Here is a 15618-nt window from a genome sequence, read left to right on the forward strand (position 1 = left end):
CTACAGAATATATGTTTCTAGAAATGAGTATCATAGTTGCACAGACAGAGGCCACCTTCATATTTTTATTCACATAACTTCTTTATTAGATAAAACAAATTGTTAAATTAAAAAAAAAAAGTCACCAGTTTTAAACTCAAACATTAATTTTTTTTACTTGTGTCGTAGTTTTTATTATTTAAAAAATTGTAACCATTAAAAATTTACAATAAATTTTTATAACAAAATTCCATAGCTTTAAAAAATGTATGTTTCTTACACGCTACACAATAAAATTCTTCTCTCATTATACATTATCTGTTATGCTTTCGTAAAATTATTTTTGTACAAATGTCTTAATGAAATGAAAGTTTGCAAGCTAGATGGTTTACCTTTTTATTTGTAAAGTTCTGATTGATAGAGCAAGAAGAAATTGGGGGAGGAGTGGTGAGGCCTATCTTACCTATTGGAATCAGTATTTTAGAATGAGCTAAGTGTGTTGAAGTGTGGACATTAGAATTCAACATTTCTCTTAAATTCTGTACACCTAGGAAAGTGAAGGAAAACAAGGTTCTCATTGTTCATTGTATAATGATTACATGTTTTTTTTTTTAAATATTGTAGAATGTAACTGGTCTTTAGAATGGGAAGTACATTGCTGTCTTAAGTTGATAGAATAATAGATGGTTAGTTTGAGTTGCTAATGCATTTAAGGTGACTATTTAATTTTTAGTTTAACATGTTGCTGTTACACAGAAGGTTTCCAAAATGATAGAGTAGACTACCCTCTGACACTGGTTTGCCTTAGCTTCCGACCTGTCAGTTTATCAATGGGATCTCCAGGGGTTATTGTATTTAGATTTGTTGAAGACAAGTTGCAATGACATTAATGTTGTCACACATCTTAGATTGGAGGTTACAAGGTCACATTAGCATACTGCAGTGTTTCACATGTGTACCTTTCTTTTCATGTTCTTCCCTCTTCATGCCTAAAGCAGAGCTGCTGCTTTGTCTTGTCTTGTTGTTGTTGTAATCTAAACTTGATATACTGGACTTGGCTTTTCTGTATCCAGGCTTATGGTAAATTACATTTCAGTAACTGTTTTGATATTAACTAAAAACTGAATTCTAGTTGGTTAGATTTAGTGGTTGTAATGCAGTGGTGCTAGTCTGAACACAAGTTGTGTAAACTGGATTGTTGATCTTTAATATTAGGGAACTCTAAATTCTGTGTTATTTATATTGTCCTTTGAAGGAATTAATGACCAAGATAGCGTTCCAAAGAAATGTTATTGTATTAGTCAGTCCTTGAAAATTTGTATGGTATATTATGACTTATTATTTTAAGTTTAATTTTTTAGGAATTTTTTTTTTTCGGAGACCCAAGCTAAAAAGAGATTTAATTTTACTTACAGCATAATTATTCCTAAACATATTTCAAGTATATGTTATCTACATAGCATATAATCTACATAGAAAATTCATTAATTATAAATATTTTAAAGTAGTTATTTATTGGTCCTTGTATTATATTGTTTGAATTTCAATATTAGTTTAGCTTGCTTATAGTTATCCTTTTATTTGAACACTATAATTAAATGTAGGTAGTTTGCCAGTCTGTTAATGGATTAGCTGCTAATTTTGTGTTGTATTTATAAAATTGACTTTTAAATCTCTATGCATTTTACATTGGCTCAATTTCATATATACCAGAAATAAGTTAATGTCTTGCATAAACTTTTCATGGACTTGCATTGATCAAAAGACTCTTCACCATTCCCTCTGGTCTCTTCCCTCAGCTCCCAACCCACCACCATTCCCTCTGGTCTCTTCCCTCAGCTCCCAACCCACCACCATTCCCTCTGGTCTCTTCCCTCAGCTCCCAACCCACCACCATTCCCTCTGGTCTCTTCCCTCAGCTCCCAACCCACCACCATTCCCTCTGGTCTCTTCCCTCAGCTCCCAACCCACCACCATTCCCTCTGGTCTCTTCCCTCAGCTCCCAACCCACCACCATTCCCTCTGGTCTCTTCCCTCAGCTCCCAACCCACCACCATTCCCTCTGGTCTCTTCCCTCAGCTCCCAACCCACCACCATTCCCTCTGGTCTCTTCCCTCAGCTCCCAACCCACCACCATTCCCTCTGGTCTCTTCCCTCAGCTCCCAACCCACCACCATTCCCTCTGGTCTCTTCCCTCAGCTCCCAACCCACCACCATTCCCTCTGGTCTCTTCCCTCAGCTCCCAACCCATCACCATTCACTCTGTCTCGGCATGATGTTTGTTTTTAATCAAAGTTATGAATGTCTACAAATTGATACATGAACCTACATTTTGTATGCCCATTCTTAGCAACTTGTAAACTTCATTTCATTCTAAACTGGGCTGACAGACAGCATGCATTTGTTTTGATTTTAGTTTTGAATCAATTTATTATCAATTAAAAATACTTAAAAATCTGCTATGTTGGAAAGCTGTTTCAAAATTCTCTTATCAGTTGACTATTTCTTTGAAATAATAACCTTATGTGCTGATATTCCCTTGCTGAAAAGGATGTTATATCAATTTTTTTGAAAGCGAATGTTCACTCAATAAAGCTTTGCTTTAGATTCTCAGATTTACTGATTGTGATTTCTTTTAAAATTTGCATAAAAATACATTGTCAAATAATTTCTACTTGTTACACTTTGTTTTGTTAAATCACTATAAAGTACAGCCATTCCACATCATCTGTTGATAAAAACACTTTTAACAAAATCGTTTTTTTTTTTTTACATTTTACATTCTGATTAAAAATGAAATCTATGGCCATATAAGTTGACTTTCCCGATAAGCCTGATCATGAACTGTGTATTGCATATACAAACGTATCCATTATTACTATGTCCACTAATCACATGTTCTGGTGTAGGGGATGATTAAACATCTCTTGATTTGTAATCTATTTTACTCTTCTCAATTGATATAAACTTTTTCAAGGTCATTTAAATGCTTACATCTTTAAATAAAAAAAAAGACAAAGATGATGACATTATTTTTTGTTTCACTCATAAATTTCAGATTTTATTTGACCTCACCCCAACAGCAAACTCAGAGTTTCAGGTACCATCAATGTAGACCAGATTTTTATCTCCCTTTAATTTCCTTTTTTCTCACATTGATGGGCCATCTTTGACCTTTGACACCTACTATTAATATATATAATATATCTATATAACTGTTTGGCTTGGACACTAAAGCTGCATAGAATTTTACTGTTTGCATAAAATGTGTGTGTTTTTAAAAAAAAAAATTTTAATTAAATGCCAGCCTAGGCATGACTGTAACTATTTCCAATCTATAATTTAAAGCCTGCCAACTCTTCTCTTAGAAAAGCTTTGTTTTTCATGACTAACTGTAAACTCTCATTATTGTAAAAAATAGCCCACTGAGATGTATAAAATATAAATATATATATATATATATATATATATATATATATATATATATTATAGCAAAACTTATTATAAAATTATAAATGGCTTCCCTTAATAGATTTTAAAAATTTAGTCATTTAGCATGTCTCTATATATAATTCATGCCAATTAAACCTAGCCTGACTTTATTTTTTTTTGCTTATTGTTTTTGTGTGTATAGATCTATGTAGATATGTATATGTCATGAGGTGCATTCCTTTATCATTTCGTTTTACTATGCAATTTGTATGCTGACTTTTTGGTACTGGGTTGATTCCTGATAGCATTGTCTTTGCAAATACCACATAATGCTTTATATTCTGGTCGCTTTTCTTTCTTAGAAATCAAAACTTTAGTTTTTTAAGTGCTTTATATGTTATATGTTATATTTTTCCTCTTTTTTTTTTTCTAATTTACTTAAAGAATAACTTTTATTTCTGTTTTCTCATGATTCTATCCATGATCAAGTTTATGTCTTGTTATTTCAAACGATGGATCAAATTAGGTTAGAAAAGAACAAGAATATTAAGTTAAATTTTCTCAATCCTTTGATGATGATTTAATCTTGACATTTATTGTAGACATAAAATAAAAAACAATTCAGAAATTATGAATTCAGATATGGGAGGCTTCAAAGTAGGAGTCATTTTTGTTGGTCATTATGGGTAGTGACTATCCTGCCACACATTTCATTGGGCTTATTTTATAAGTGTGTCTTTTGTGACCTTTGAACTACTTGGAGATAATGCTTGGTTTGGTTTAGTTCTCCCCCCATCCCCCGCTTCCCCCCCCCCCCCCCCCCCCCCAAGCATGCCATCCGCTACCAAGATACCTTTCATTTTGAAATGATGCTCAAAATAAAAATAAGCTGATCAAGAATTAGGAAATGATCAAAAGGTTATAGCATTTTTTTATGTCCAGCAACTGAGACCACGAGTTCACAAATTGTTTCTGCTTCAATCCTACCCACCTTTTTTTTTTACCCAATAATATTCACTATGCAAAAATTTTGTCCTTGATATGAACACACAGCTGTTATCAAAGAACCCTGGGGCCTCCACAACAGTAAGGACTCTTAAGAAACTTCTGTTGCTTGGCAGATATCTGTCATCTAGCCTTAAAAGATTTTCTTAGTCCACAGCATAAGTCCACTCAGATCTCTGTCCCTTTACATGACAAACATCTATAATCTGCCCTCCTTAGAACATTGGGCCCCAAGACCTTAACAGAAAACATGTTTTTAAAAAAAATATTTAAAAAATCAAAGCATGATAATTTTTTGTAGAACGCTTAAGTAATACACATATCTAGTAGTCATATTAAGCATGTAAAATGTAGCCATGTTTGGAAATATAACCAGGACTTGTGTGTGTATTTTTAGAAGTAGATCTGTATGTACATTTAACACCAAATCTTGATATTATCTTATTACGTCAATATATACACACTATCTCTACTCAACATTATAGTGACTTATTTTCTTTGCTTTTAACTGACTTTTGAAAATATTTGTATCAATACAAAATTACTCTATTCATTGGTCCTTTTTTTTGTATTCTGTGTTGTACTAAATTAATCAATCAATGCTATATATAACTTCTTGGAATCCTGTATCATAACTTTGACTTGTTTATATTAAGAGAGCTTATCCAACTGTGTAAAATTGTTAATGGTTATTTTTTCAAATGGTATTATCCATGAGCTGTTTATTTTAATGTTGCTTACAATCTGATGTGAAATTTCTGAGAGAAAATGTTTTAATGTTACTTATTTCAAAATATTTTTGTTTTGTTTGTCTGTTCTTTACAGCTCTGAGTCAAACATGTCTACAGACACAAGCCCTGTTCAGACGTACTTGTTATCTCCTGACATTGAATCTCATGAGTCATACAATCGAGAAGGAGGATTTTATCTTCTGCGCAAGGATTCAGAAAGAAGGCAGACACTAGGACGAATACTAGAGCAGGATCATGTTAAGGTGTGAGATTGCTAGATATATTAGTTGTTTTTGAAAAGTAGTTTGTTCTAGTTTCCAATGGTTGAACTGCTGTCTTTTGAGGGTTTAAAAACTCATCACCTGAGACAAGAATATTAGGTTGTAACTTTGTATTTGTTAAAAATTAGTTGCTTCACACATATTGGTTTTTGCTAATCCTCTTTTTCCCTTCTTATGTAGGACCACCCCTCCCTTTAGCATACTAGAGGGTCTGGTTGTTTGCTGTAAGGTGCCTCAATGCCAGGCAACTTCCTGCATTCTGCTAGTGTCTCCACTGCTCACTTGTATTCTAGTCAAAAGAGAGTAGGTTTAAGTCAAAGAAAGGGGGAAGGAAAGGCTGGTGAGAGACATAGGGGCTTCATTGTATTCAGCATTATGTGTTGTGATTAACAGGGTTTAGTCTTGTGAACTCAATTATGTGACTGCTTGAGAGAAAGTCAACAATTGTGAGACAGAACAGATTGAATGGATTTAATTGCATTGGTAAAAACAATATTTTCAGTTGATTTTTGTTACAGATGCCTTTCTTCAATTCCGTTTAAAAGGTCATACTTTGAAAATATATATTTTAATAATTTAATTTTTAAACTTAGGGAAGTAATGTTCAATGTAAATGGAATTTTTAGTCCCTTCAAATGACCCCCTTATCAGCACCCAAGCCCTACAGGTTGAGAAATACTCATCAATTTCAAAATGGTTCTAATTGTTTGTCTTTACTTATGGGATAAATAAAAAGAGTAGTTTCATATTTGTGTAGTGTTTTATGTAAACAACTTTTCTTTTTGTTTTGAAATATTTCGAAAAGTAGTGGCTTGTCTGTTAAAATTTATATTCAAAATTTGACCACCTAAATCTTGTTAAAAATAGATGCTGTAACTACTTTTGCTGTTCTAAACATGAATTCTTTTATTTTTAAACAATGTTTAAATTTCCAATTTTTTTAAAATTTGTCAACAGATTTGTGCTAACTGGTACACTATGCTACATAAAGATACTACTATATCAAGACCAAAGCTTTCATTGGTAAGTACAAAATTGTGCTCATTCAATGTCATGTCATTTACATAGGTTTAAGGAAATATTGCAGAGTCTTGTTAAGTTTCACAATGTTTTTTCAATGTTAATTTTCAGGATCATTTGATGTATATTTTGATGGGTATAAAAGAATTCATACTAGAGCAATCTAAAACATCTATTAAAGAAGCAATTGATAAATTATTAGGTAATTTTTTTTCTTTTCATCTTACTGGTTAAGTAACTATTAGAACATAAAGATATTATGAGTAAAAAAAAGGGTGTCATGTGTCCATGTTTATTAAACATTCTTTTTAAGTTTAAAATTAGAACCTGACATTGTATTTGTTGATAAAACTGAACCAGTGAACCGTAAATTAACAACTTCATTTCTTTGAAAGTTTTATTTTATATCTCATGCTAATTAATTTATAAACACTAAAGTGAAAAACATTGACTGTGGTTTCCTCCTGTAGATACACTGAAGAAAGAAGAGCTGGAGTTAGATGCACCTGTACTTATGGAAATCCAGTTAGCCCTTTATGTCTTTCAAGATGCTGTAAGTTGTGATTTCAAAGTTTTATCTTTGAATAAATAAATTAAAAGATAATACAAAAAAATAAGACAGGTGATGACAAAATGTAACTATTGTAACTAATGTAACTATTCAAGACTATGCAAGAAAAATGTTTATATTGAAAAATAGTTGTTACCTCTATTTTGCTTGTCCCCCTGTAGGTATCTGCTTGATCTTGAGAATATTCTGTCCAATCAAACATCTTGACATTATTCTTTTTTCATTCTGTAATTTTTTAGCAAATGTATTTATGATGATACTATATTTCAATGTCTGTTTGACTTGACTCATTGTGTGTGTTTACTAGGTGAGTATGAACCTAAGAGAACACAGCATCAAACCTCACTGGATGTTTGCCTTGGACAACCTTTTACGACAGGCTGTGCAGGTTGCCATTACTATCTTGTCTCCAGGTAAACTATGGTCAATAACTTGTGAAAATGTTCTTTATGTATTCAACCAGGAAAATATATATTTATATATAATATATATACAATTCATTTTAAAAGTTTTGTGTTATATTTGTAAGAATTAGGAGCCAATCTGACCAGTACAACCAGAGGTGATGAGGAAGTTGTGACATCTGGAGTTTCATCTGCCAATTCTTTGAAAGCACAAACGTATCGTAAGCAAGTAGCCAATGAGTTAGAGAATCAGAGTGCAATATTACAAGAAGAAAACTTAAGGTTAATGATAAACTTGTGTGTTACATTTAGTCTTAGTTTTTAATTTTAGAATTAGAATATTACAAGAAGAAAACTTTTAAAGTTAATATTTAACTTACTTTTAAATGTAGAATGTTGAAGAACTTTTTTTAAAAGTATTGCTGGGAAATTACTGTATGTTTAATAATTACATTGTTCATATTTTTATTTGTTTGCTTATTATATTTATGTACATTGTCTGTGTGATCTGAATGTCATATTTCTATACATTTTGTCTTTCTTGTACAAAGTGTTGGCCTATGTTTGAGATTATTATTATATTTGTCAGTTGTTGTGTGTGAAAAATAGTATATATGTAAAAATTCTCTATCTTTAAGAAATGTTTCATTATTAAGTAATTATGTGAAACCTTTGTCTAAAAAAGAATTGTGGGCTGGAGAAAAAAGTAAAGTTAGTCAAAAAGGTTAACTAAATTAATTTTTTAAATTTAAAGATTGCTTTATGAACTGGTGGAGACTCAGAAGGAATATCAATCCATTTTAAAACAGTCATTGCAAGAAAAGAAAATGTCTATTTTACAATTAAGGTAACTCTTCACTTAGTCAGCTGTAGTCTTTGTCTCATTTCAATAGAATTATTTGTCCTTTTATTTTGTATTCTGTCTCATGTACTAAAATATGACTTACAGATACATTCTATGTAATGTAGAATTTCTTTTCCTTTTTTTTAATTTTTGTTCAGAGTAATACTCACAGGGGAGGGAAGTCTTGATAATTCCAAAGAATCCTCACCTGCACCAGGTAACTGTACAATTTATTTAACTTCATTTTAAATGACTACTACTGTTACCTCTTAATGTGAAGGTCAAGTACAGATATAATCTAAATAGTTTAGATGTTGACTGACATAACTAGCTCCAAAAAAAGTTTTTCTTCATAAAAGTTTGTTTTTAATCTTATGGTATATCATGTAAAGAAAATTTAAGTATTGTGATGGTATGGACATACACTAAATGGTTGGAACATTAAACAGAGTAATGATACATTTATACAAAGAAATAGCAAAAGTGACCAACAATACTTACACAATTGTAAAAGTAATTATCCTCATTGCAGTAAAAGTAATGAAGGAATAATGAGATAAAATACTAATATTTATCTGGGAATGATGCCAACATCAGTGGGTAGGCGGATCAAACCTTCTCGAAGTAAAAAAGATTGCTTTAAAAATCACTCAGACCTTAAAAAGGGGGCGGGGGAGTTTGGAATCCTGTATAAATGTTAAATTCGAGATTTAAATTGTGCTAACATTTGTTTGCTGAGCTGGATGAAAAAGGGAGCCAAATGGTTGGTTCTTCTACTGCATCATTGGCACCATCTACTGCATCGTATGCAGACAGGAATGTTTCTAGAATAGGGCTTCACCGTCACATGAAAAATTGCTCTCTGAGATGAAACATACTAGTCCAATGACTGACAATAAAAATATATATGGATCATTAATACGTGGACTCTGGTTAAGTGAACTCTGGTTTGAATGTACTTTGTACTATGTTGATAAACTGTCCTCTTTTGTCAGAGTTGTATGTGTTTATTTTTATCTCTTTATGGTTAGATGCCATTGATGAAGAAGATCATCCTGATCTAACCAAGTGTGATCAAGATTTAGTTGCTTGGTTACAACAGTTAAGAATTGATGCTGACTCTATCCAGGCTGTAAGGAATTTTATTTTTGTTAAAAGGATGTTTACTTATTAATTAGAATCACTTTATAAATGTATTATATATATGCTAACTTCCATTATCTTGAAGGGATAACTATGTGTCATAGGCAATTTTTTTCTGGTTGAGCTGAAAGGAGGAAATTCATGGCTGATTGGTCAATGGCTTGGTTTCCAAACATAGGGGTCCTGGGTTTGAATCTTGGTGAAGACAGAGATTTTGAATTATGGGATTTTTATAGTACCCTGAGTCCACCCAACTGTAATGGGTACCTGACTTTGGTTAGGGAAAGAAAAGGTGTTTGGTCATTGTGCTGGCCACATGACACCAGTTGGCCAAAGAAAATTCTGCCTGATAGATCACAAGGTCTGAAAGGGAAACTTTACTTAAAGGAGGAAAACAGATGTGTTTCTAGGCAGCACATCTAGCAGCAGTTTTTGTTTAATACTTGACTTAAAATCTTTGGATAAGATCCATAAAACTGGTCTGATAACTTTTGCTCTAGGTTTGTGATGAAGAGTATACTCTGGATGATATCCTTGAACTTGTTACTTGGCATGACCTTCAGCAACTGAACATTAAGTAAGTCAACATGATAGCAAAATTTCATTTCATTTAACATGAACTTCTTTATTAGCGGCCCCTTAAAGGGGAAGGCGCTATTAGTTTTGTGTGAAATGTCTGTCCATCCTGTTTAGATCTCAGAAACTAATAGAGAAAATGAAAATCGGACATCATGATATTTTAGATCATTCAAAGTTCTGATGCAATGGCTACTTTTTTTTTTCCAAAAGTGAACCATCTAATTTTTAAAATTATATATGCAAGCAGATTTTTCAAAAAATTACACCACTTTTCAATGAAAAACTTCAGGGGAAGTAAGTCTTATTAAAAAGTTCACAAGCTTCTTCATTAATAAATCAAGCTTCATAGATTCGCGCATTGGTACAAAACATTTGCATCTAAGGTCACAATGGTAAAAGTGTCAATTTTCCATTTATTAACTAACTCATTGAATACAATACTGATTCAAATGTTATTTTTAAAAAAAGAATTTTGATACGAACTTCGTTTTAGTTATAAGTTTAAAAAATAACTAACTACTTTTCAGCGTGCAGTTTTGACATATCGTCGTGATAGGGACCTACATTGACAGTCTAAGTAAGACTAAATAGAGCCCAGATCAACATATATTTATAATAAGAGTTCTAGTCTAGATATAGTAGATTCTATATCAAGATTCTAGATCTAGATATAGACTTATATCTAACTCTAGATCTAGACTTAGAGACTTGGATCTATTTCTAGATCTAGACTTAGAAACTTAGATCTATTTCTAGATCTAGACTTAGATCTTGAATCTAGATTTAGATATAAAACTAGGTCTAGATCTAAAACTAGGTCTAGATCTAGCTAGATCTATGTCTAGATTGTATGACAAAAGACAATGGAGATATTAATTTTTATTTGAGAGGGGAATGTCTTGTCATCTGTACACAATTGTACCTTAAAGTGGGTCAAGAATTTTTTTTTTTTCCTGTTGCCACTTTATCTAATTTTGTTAGAAGAATAAATCTTTTTTAGTTTCTCTTTATTACAATGTAACATGTTATTAATTTTGAATGTATGGATAAGGTTAATAATTATTATTTAAAAAAATATAAGTGTACGCTAATTGAATATATGGAGATGCTGTGGCTGAGGGGTAAAGCACTTGGAACTGAAAGTTCCGTGTTCGAATCCTGGTGAAGACTCTAGGTGGACCACTTTAAGGGGCCGATTTTGAGTTTGTGTTTCACACAAACTGTCTTTGTAACCTTGTTTCTTTTGTTTCAGTTTAGCTTCTCTACTCTTTGTTTCAGTTTAGCTACTCTACTCTTTGTTTCAGTTTAGCTACTACTCTACTCTTTGTTTCAGTTTAGCTACTCTACTGTTTGTTTCAGTTTAGCTACTCTACTCTTTCTTTCAGTTTAGCTACTCTACTCTTTCTTTCAGTTTAGCTATTCCTTGATTCAGTTTAGCTAGCTTGTTTCAGTTTTATAGTATAACATTTTTTGTAATAGGCTTGTGTGAATTAAAACCTTTTATGTTTTCTTTCTAGAGGTGGCATTCGGTGTCGTATATGGCGAGCCATTCTAGAGCACAGAACAAAGCCTCGGGAAAATGGATAAATTCAAGTTGTGTTTTTTTTTTCTTTCTGCCTTATTTGTACATAACTCATGAAATAAAATGTCTATATTTCATTTGTGTAAATAGCCCAATATAATATTTGAACATTTTGTTGCATTTGTTTGAAATCTTTATTTATGCCAGTCAAACTTTTGACCATTTGCTTCAAAGCATAATTTCAGTAAAATAAAACTTCAGTATTGAAATTGTAGAAAAACAATATCAATTGAAATAAAAATTCTTAGCAATTTTTATTAAGGAAGACATAATGTTTTGTTTTAGGTAATGCTCAATGTATTAGGTAATGTTATCTTTACTTATGACATAATGTTGCTGTCATAAGAAATAGAGCTGTAATGTTAATGAAATGTAGCTGAAAGTATTCTAGTTGAGCAAATTTGAATCTCAGTCCAAAACTTGTGTATTAAATTGGATAATGTTGCTTTAAATTGATAGACTTGAAAACATGAGATGATCAGTTTATTTGCCTAATAGCTAAATAATACATTTAGACTTGTAACATTTCTTGCTGTTGCTTGTCAATGTGTTATTGAGTTGCAGAGCTCATTTGTATAAACTGCAGTGCTGGTCGTATCAGTTGTGCTTGTTGAGGTTTTGTTGAAACTAAGCAAATATTGTTAACTATTGTTTGTTGGTTGCATTCTTGTTTTTATTCTGTTCATATGTCCACCTCAAGTCTTGAAACTTTCCTTTCATTGTTTGTATTTATAAGTACTGTACACAAAACGTCTTTCTCATCTTGGTGGCCTCTGGGCTTATGCTAGATATGATATAAATATTTAACTTGATATAAATAAAGATATTAAGTTGTGTGCATTAGTTTTGTGTTAGGTTAACTCCAAGATGGTGGAAATCCCTCAAATCCTAGTCGGCTTTGTGTAAGAGGCTAAGGAGTCAAATACTGGAGTTTCACATAAGCTTAAACTTGACAAGGAAACTTGAAGAGTCAAACTTGTTTCAACTACCAAAGCTAAATATAGTTTCAGCATAACATTTCAGAAATTATAAATTGGAGATCCTTTACATACTTAATTGTAGGGCTTATCTGAAGGCTTGGAAACCAGATTCTGGCAGCAACAATCACATTTGGTCATTTCCTAACCTGAAATCTGTCAAAAGTTTCTTGTTGTCTCAACATTCCTTCCGATGCCTTCATTAACTTCTGATACCATAGTTAGCTCACTATCTAAATAGTTTCACTTGTGCAGGGTATACTAGACTTTCTGTGATCCTTAAGTAAGATAACTACAAATATTCTGATATAAGCTGTCATCAGTTTTCAAAATAATTTCTTTTTCTCATATCATTTTCTTTGATTCATACAGAATTAGTGATATAGTAATAATAAACAACATTCATAGTACATCTGTCCAGCCATAAAAAATGTTTCATTTTCTTGTCTATGTGTAAAGGAAATGTACAGCACTTCTTTCTTTGTCTTGATTTTACTTCCACTTGCCTATATTAATCTTTGGTGCTTTATTTATGGAAGAAAGTTAAATAATCAAAAGTTCAAAAGAACAGAAATAATTTGATTACCATAATTAATTTACCTTAAGATTTATAGTTGAATCAAGCAAATTTCTTTTTGATGTCTTTTAAAAACAAAAACTACCAACTTTTAGATGAATTTATGGTGAAGAGATTTGGTTGACTTGAAATTATGCTTTTGGATTTCTGAACAAATCTTTAAGATGTAAAGCACCATTTGACAAGTGAAGTTTCTTGAGTTTCACATGGTAAGTTGTGAACACTCACTTTTTCTTCAGATTGTGCAAATTTAAGACTTTATCGGGTAGATTAGCTGACAAATTCTCCACATTTCAACAGGTCATTTCCACATTTAGTTTCAAATACCATTTTAAATTTGTTTAGAAACTTTTTGATGTAAAGACAACTAAATGACAAAACATTAAAAATTTGTTTAGAAACTTTTTGATGTAAAGACAACTAAATATTGAAACATTTAATTTTTGTGTAACCCTTTGCGTGTATTGTGTAAGACTATAATGATTGCTTCAACACAAACATCACTTCACTGTTACCTTAGACACAACCCATCACTCAGAAGATTGGAGCCCAATTCCTTTACCAAATTAAGTCAAATACTGCACTTTATTTACTATAAACATCTCAAACTAGCATTCATTTATTTTTTAATACAATGCCACCTTCATTTTAACTTTCATTTATTTAAATTAATAGTATGTTTTTAGGAAAATTAAATAAATATGTAGTTACTAAAAAAAAATAATCTAATAGTGTTTTATTTGAGTGATGGCTATTTAGGATCTAATCCAATATTTTCAATATCCTGCCTAACCTCCATACATTTGGTCAAATTGGTCTTATTACTTTTTAAAGAAATTCATTATAATTTGTTTTTATCTGTGCAGTAATTAAAAATGGAGGACAGTTAATTTATTAAAACAAATAATATTTTTTGTGTCCAAGAGAAAAGATTTTTTTGTTAACAACTATTCCCTGTACTATCCCTTAAGGGTACTGGTAGTTGATGCTGTCTGAGGTTACCATAAATGTATTTTGTGTGATCAGTTGTGGAGAATATTTAGTTCTTGGAATAATCAGCTGTATTAAGACCTGGTCCTTGATGTAATCAGCTGTAGAGACTTGGTCATCAGTGCTTCGCATACTAATATTGCTAATTCTTATTTTAGGTAGAGTGATGTTTATTGGGTTTGCAGTAAGACACATATTTCAATGTTGTTGATGGAATGTCCACAAAACATTTTTGTGATATATGCTTTTGATTGATTTATACATGAAATAATCTGTACATAGCAGTTCTGTGTAGTTTTAGTCAAGTATTTAGTGACATGGTATGCTGTTGGTAGTTTAAGCTTCCTGTTTGAGGTGGAGTGTCTTGTGGTGCTGCTCTTATAAATATTAGCAACTGTGTGAATCTTGATACTGTTACTGTTAGTATTAGACACTTTCTGTTGAGCCAAGGTTTAGTGCATACATTTGTTTAAAGAATATTTTTATGCTTTTTTTGGCAGTGATTTTTTTTTAAATCTTGGCTTAGCTTCCCCCACCCCACCCTCCTTTTCATCCCCCCTCCCAACTACAGACAAGGGAAGAAAGTTTTAAATCAATGGTAATGAATTTTATTTCACTTGTCAAGTCTGCCAACTTTATGGAATTTGGCAGAATATAAGTCATTGATTAACATGCATGACTAGTTGGATCTAGGGACATTCGTAGGACATAATAGTATTTTTTTTAAAGTAATGTATGTTATTTATAAGATTAGTTCAAAAGCTTCCATTAGCAACACTTTACAAGGGTTTCAGGATGCCTGCTTACCGACTGCCTTCTCTCCACAATTGATAGACTTTGACCTGAAGGGTAGCGTTTGGTTTCAGCTCCACCAAATTGTATTCTTACTCTTGAATGCTTATGTGTTTACAATGTTAGATACATACTTAAGCCAGTAGTAACCTAATTTACAGCTACTGATGACTCCATAATGTGTAACTTTTGAAAATATTTTATTTATGTCCATTGTCTTGTATGAACAAAGTAAACTAAAATCTATATCTAATATATTAACTGGTATTGTTAACACTATTTTTTTTTAATACAAGAATTTATTTGTGTTAAAAATCCTATCCATAATTTAGATCATTTTTGTTATTGTTAAAGGTGGTTATTTCATCAAAATTTCTTATTTTATCACATTTGCAAACACTTGCAAAGCTAATAAATAAATGATTTTAATTGTTAAACTTTTTGTTAATTGCAGCAATTCAAATTAAAAATATAAATTTTAACATTGTTTAAAAAATATATGATTTCTTGAATGCAAGTGATAGATATTCCATCTGTATGTGATACTGATTTCACTGAATACATTGCTTTGTAAATATTGACGATGCAATTTGGCTTGAAAATATTTGACTGAAATTACTTTGTGTATATTTGTAATGATATTAAACATGTTTTGAATAAGCCTTTTAGTTGTTTGGTGTATTAGTTAAGTTACATTTACAGCAAGAAAGC

The 15618-nt window shown here is 31.5% G+C and overlaps 1 protein-coding gene across 19 annotated transcripts in view; it reads left to right on the top strand.

The window, feature by feature from the left end:
* The window catches only part of LOC106060548 (mitogen-activated protein kinase kinase kinase 15-like), a 48435-nt gene extending 32868 nt beyond the window's left edge, over positions 1–15567 (top strand). For 11 of the 19 annotated variants that reach the window (XM_056031688.1, XM_056031691.1, XM_013218471.2 and 8 more), the window contains 12 exons: positions 3038–3079; positions 5242–5410; positions 6386–6451; positions 6560–6650; positions 6919–7001; positions 7327–7432; positions 7549–7705; positions 8178–8270; positions 8426–8484; positions 9299–9399; positions 9911–9987; positions 11507–15567. In XM_056031688.1, the coding sequence (XP_055887663.1) occupies positions 3038–3079; positions 5242–5410; positions 6386–6451; positions 6560–6650; positions 6919–7001; positions 7327–7432; positions 7549–7705; positions 8178–8270; positions 8426–8484; positions 9299–9399; positions 9911–9987; positions 11507–11576 (1114 nt within the window). In that variant the 3' untranslated portion in view covers positions 11577–15567. The remainder of the gene's footprint in view (positions 1–3037; positions 3080–5241; positions 5411–6385; positions 6452–6559; positions 6651–6918; positions 7002–7326; positions 7433–7548; positions 7706–8177; positions 8271–8425; positions 8485–9298; positions 9400–9910; positions 9988–11506) is intronic. The other 8 variants (XM_056031694.1, XM_013218475.2, XM_013218479.2 and 5 more) reach the window with 1 other exon arrangement.
* The last annotated feature ends 51 nt before the right edge of the window (positions 15568–15618 follow it).

This window comes from Biomphalaria glabrata, chromosome 6 (assembly GCF_947242115.1).
Source record: "Biomphalaria glabrata chromosome 6, xgBioGlab47.1, whole genome shotgun sequence".
NCBI classification, from domain to species: domain Eukaryota; kingdom Metazoa; phylum Mollusca; class Gastropoda; family Planorbidae; genus Biomphalaria; species Biomphalaria glabrata.